Raw genomic sequence first — 3,897 nt, forward strand, 5'->3', positions numbered from 1 at the left:
AATCAAAATAAACAACGAACAAACGAAAAACGACAGGACTTTTTGAATGCCCTGGTAATAATTACTCTCCAAGGGTAATTTATTTCATTATACAAATCTTCACTATTGATATTACTTTCATTAAGTATTTATTTATTGTATAGTTATACTTAGCAATAATTACAGAATGAATGATGTTACTAAAAATACTAATAATCTTTTATATTCAATGTTTTATGCTAGATACGTTTATCAAACTTTTTTAAAAATTACATTTGTTACAGATGTGAGGAATGGGCGGAAGCCGGAAAACGGTCCAAGAAGGATGGTCGATATTACCAGGGACAAGCCAATAAAAGTAACAATTAGAGTGATTGTACCAGTCAGGGACCACCCAAAGGTAATTAATTTTTTATTAAAAACTATTTTATATTAATTTTGTTTTTATCATTTAACCACGCTAGTAATATTTAGGAATACATTTTAAATAAAGATATTATAGTTCATTGACAAAATCTTAACATAATATTTCTCATACATTTCTTGAACGGTGATGATAATAACAGAATAATAAACACATCTGTGTCTCTTATTTGTGGAGTGCAAAACAAGACCAGGAGATCCCAGCGCTCCTTTCACAACCATGTCACTGTCATTGAATGCCGTATTATACGCAGACACTCATTCTCAGAAGTATAATAATGAAATTTACAAAACGTCATGACTATCGTGTTTCAACATCTGAGATAGATTATTGGGATGAATAGAGTTGGATGGTGATTACGCAAAAGCAACAAGATAATTAGTATGGTTCTTAAGATGGGGGTTAATATGGTCATGAAAGGTCTTATTTGTTGCTAAGTGTGAATGACCAAGTTGAATAGCGAAATTAACAAGTATCCACTATAGAGTATTTTACGCAGCACATTGGCTCTATGATTTGGTATGATGGCAAAATATAATACATAATTATGGCTAGAGACTGGATTTCCGTGCAATAAAAAAAAACAGAATGTGCCCAATCTCGCAGTACAAACCTAAAATGTGTAAAATTAGGTGTAGAACACCTACTCAATCAAAAATCAACATTATTGATTAAAAAATAATATATTATGATAATTCAGTCATAAATTTATAGAAGAATCTAAAATAGATTTTTAAAAATTAAAAAATAAATAATAATTTATATTCATATCTCCATTCTATCATAATATTACAATAAGGGCAGTATTAATTTGAGTCTTGGGCCGACGAAAGGAAAAAAAAAAATATTATGATATATTTTTACTTGTAAATATACTTTATAAGGAAATACTGTTACTAGACCAATGGTTGTGCAAAAAGGTGATTTGGTCAGAATCACGCTCGACCGCCAGATTTTTACCCAATTAAGGGTACCCAATTTATGAGGCTGGCTGGAACCCAGGAGGACTCCTGAACTGGATTTGGACTCGGGTCCTTGGAGTTAGTAGCTTCGCGCCTTACCCCGGGGCTACTGTGCCTCCGTTATAATATAATATATTATTTTACAGTCGTATCAATATATACCCGACCTTGTTGGAATAAAAGAAAATTCGCTATACTTCTCACTTAAATTTAAGATTGAAAACGATAAATGTATCAAGAAAAATGCAATAAAATAAGTAAATATTGGCATACTTATAGTACAAGAGCCCCAGAGGAGAAAAAAGGCAGTTATCTCACCCCAATTTTTGATTACTTTAATAAAAACTATGTATAATTAATAGTCAAAATTGATGAGTCTCCCAAGTTTAAATAGGGGGGGGGGTTTAAAATGTTGTATGGGACGTACTAAAAGATCAGTAGTTAGTGAATTTATTTTGAAAAATTTATAATTCACTAACTACTAATCTATCAGTACGTCCCATACAACATTTTAATGAAATGTTGCTTTTTTTTTAAAATACCTTTTTAGGTATAACGTAAATAAACTATTTAACGTAAATAGCACTATCGGCTTATACATTTTAGCAAATTTACTCTACTTCAAATAATTTTCTCTTGGATTTTCTAGTGTTGTTGGTAGTTTTTAAGATATAGAGCTCCGAATGAAAAATCAATGTTTTTTTTTTCATAGGTTTTGAAACAGCCGCCATTTTTTAATCTCCCTACCTATACTTGGCAGACTCATCGATTTTGACTATTAATTAATTGACTTGCCTCGTTTTCTTCCTGGCTCTTGTACTATTTTCTTTTCTTTTCTTTATGTGTATAGTATGGAATATTGGTAAAATTGAAATAATCTAGTTTGGGCTAAACAATTTAAAATGGTCCGTTACAGAAATAAAAATGTGATTATTTAGCTAAAAAAAACAAGACATTACTTTTCTGCAATATTAAATTTAAATATTTTTCTATAGATTGTGAATAATATAATATGTTCATAATATATTGCTACGGAGGTATTTCAGATTGCCTTTACTTCCTGCACATCCCAGCAATAACTAGACCAAACGTTTTAACTTATTTAACTGAATAGTAATTTTCAGCTTCGTGACATTATTATTTTTTTTTTAATGAATGACCGACAAATTTGTCAATATTTTGTCTCCTTAGTTCAAATCAAGCCAAACATCGACGACAATTTGAATCATGAATAGGATATTCTATGGATAGGAGTTTTATACGCGAAAAAATGCACATTTGGACGTTTTCTGTAAGAAATTATATTTTTGTTCATTTATTTAGTTATACCTATGAAATCATTGTTTCGATTTTATAGCTAAACTAAGCATGATTAGAAATTTAAAAAACTGTAAAAATAGATATAAATCAAATTATAATAATATTCAAATACAATGGGGGACTACTAAATAATTCGGAATCATTGTTCGGGATCATTTTATGCTGCTTAATATAAAAACTAGATATATTAAAACTTTATTAAGTGAAGTGATAAAACCATAACTGAGTTCTTTACTTAAAGATCTAATCCAATCTAAGCTTAAAGACCCTTCCACCTGGTAGGGATAGAATTATAAATATATTTTTCCGATGAGAAACAGAAATAATAAAAACTAACATAACAAGCAGCTTGGAGGATGCAGTACCAGACAATTAAGAAGGATAATAAAAAATATGAAACTTATTAACGATTTACTTAGGCATATCACGTGACCTTATCATTTGGATCCAAACGTAGAAATGAAATGTCAGAGGCCATCATGACATAGACGAGAGAAATCCAATGACAGCCATTAAAATACCTACAATGTCCATGACAGGTATCGTATTTTATTTGAAAATGCCATTATTAATAGTTACGTAATTTGAGTCTAATTAAAAATACATAAGTAGTTAAATGTTGTTCAGTTGACATCGCCAATTATTAACACAAATAATAAATTGTTAAAATATCCATGTAAATCTAACCACGCTAATCTAGAAATAATGAGAGGAATGCTTTCTTTATTAAAGAAATGCTACAAATTCAATGGGTTGGTGTAATACACAGCATACTAATGGCCCTTATTCGATATAATATAAAAAATAACATAAAGTTATTAACAAAGCTATAATATTTTTAATATTTAAATATTTTTTTTGTCAATTTTTTTCTTTCTTTTATTTTTTTCTAATATATTTTATCTTCGTTATTCCACTACCGTTATGTCTCATATTTTTCTTTTTCAGTGATTTCTCAGAAATATTTAATTTATTGTACAAATATTTAAATGTACAGACTTATTAAATATTAAAACTTCCATTAGGAAAACACATTAGAAAAACAAGTAAAAGGAAATCGAAGTTGTAGAAATATATAAATGAACATAAAATACGATGTATGATGCCCAGTGAATGCAGAATAATATTTTCGGTCAAGATCACAATATCCCGAATAGGTCTCTTGGAAATTTTCTTTAAGCAAAGGGATGCATTGTTCCGTACATTATATAT

The 3,897-nt window shown here is 29.2% G+C and overlaps 1 protein-coding gene across 1 annotated transcript in view; it reads left to right on the forward strand.

Annotated features, from left to right (window-relative positions):
* LOC106692702 (KH domain-containing, RNA-binding, signal transduction-associated protein 2) overlaps positions 1–3,897 on the forward strand; it is a 41,300-nt gene that overhangs the window by 30,352 nt on the left and 7,051 nt on the right. The window contains exon 3 of the mRNA XM_014438799.1: positions 264–379. Within this exon, the coding sequence (XP_014294285.1) occupies positions 264–379 (116 nt within the window). The remainder of the gene's footprint in view (positions 1–263; positions 380–3,897) is intronic.

The sequence above is a fragment of the Halyomorpha halys genome, unplaced genomic scaffold, assembly GCF_000696795.3.
Source record: "Halyomorpha halys isolate HHAL.00 unplaced genomic scaffold, Hhal_1.1 Scaffold68.1, whole genome shotgun sequence".
Classification (NCBI taxonomy): domain Eukaryota; kingdom Metazoa; phylum Arthropoda; class Insecta; order Hemiptera; family Pentatomidae; genus Halyomorpha; species Halyomorpha halys.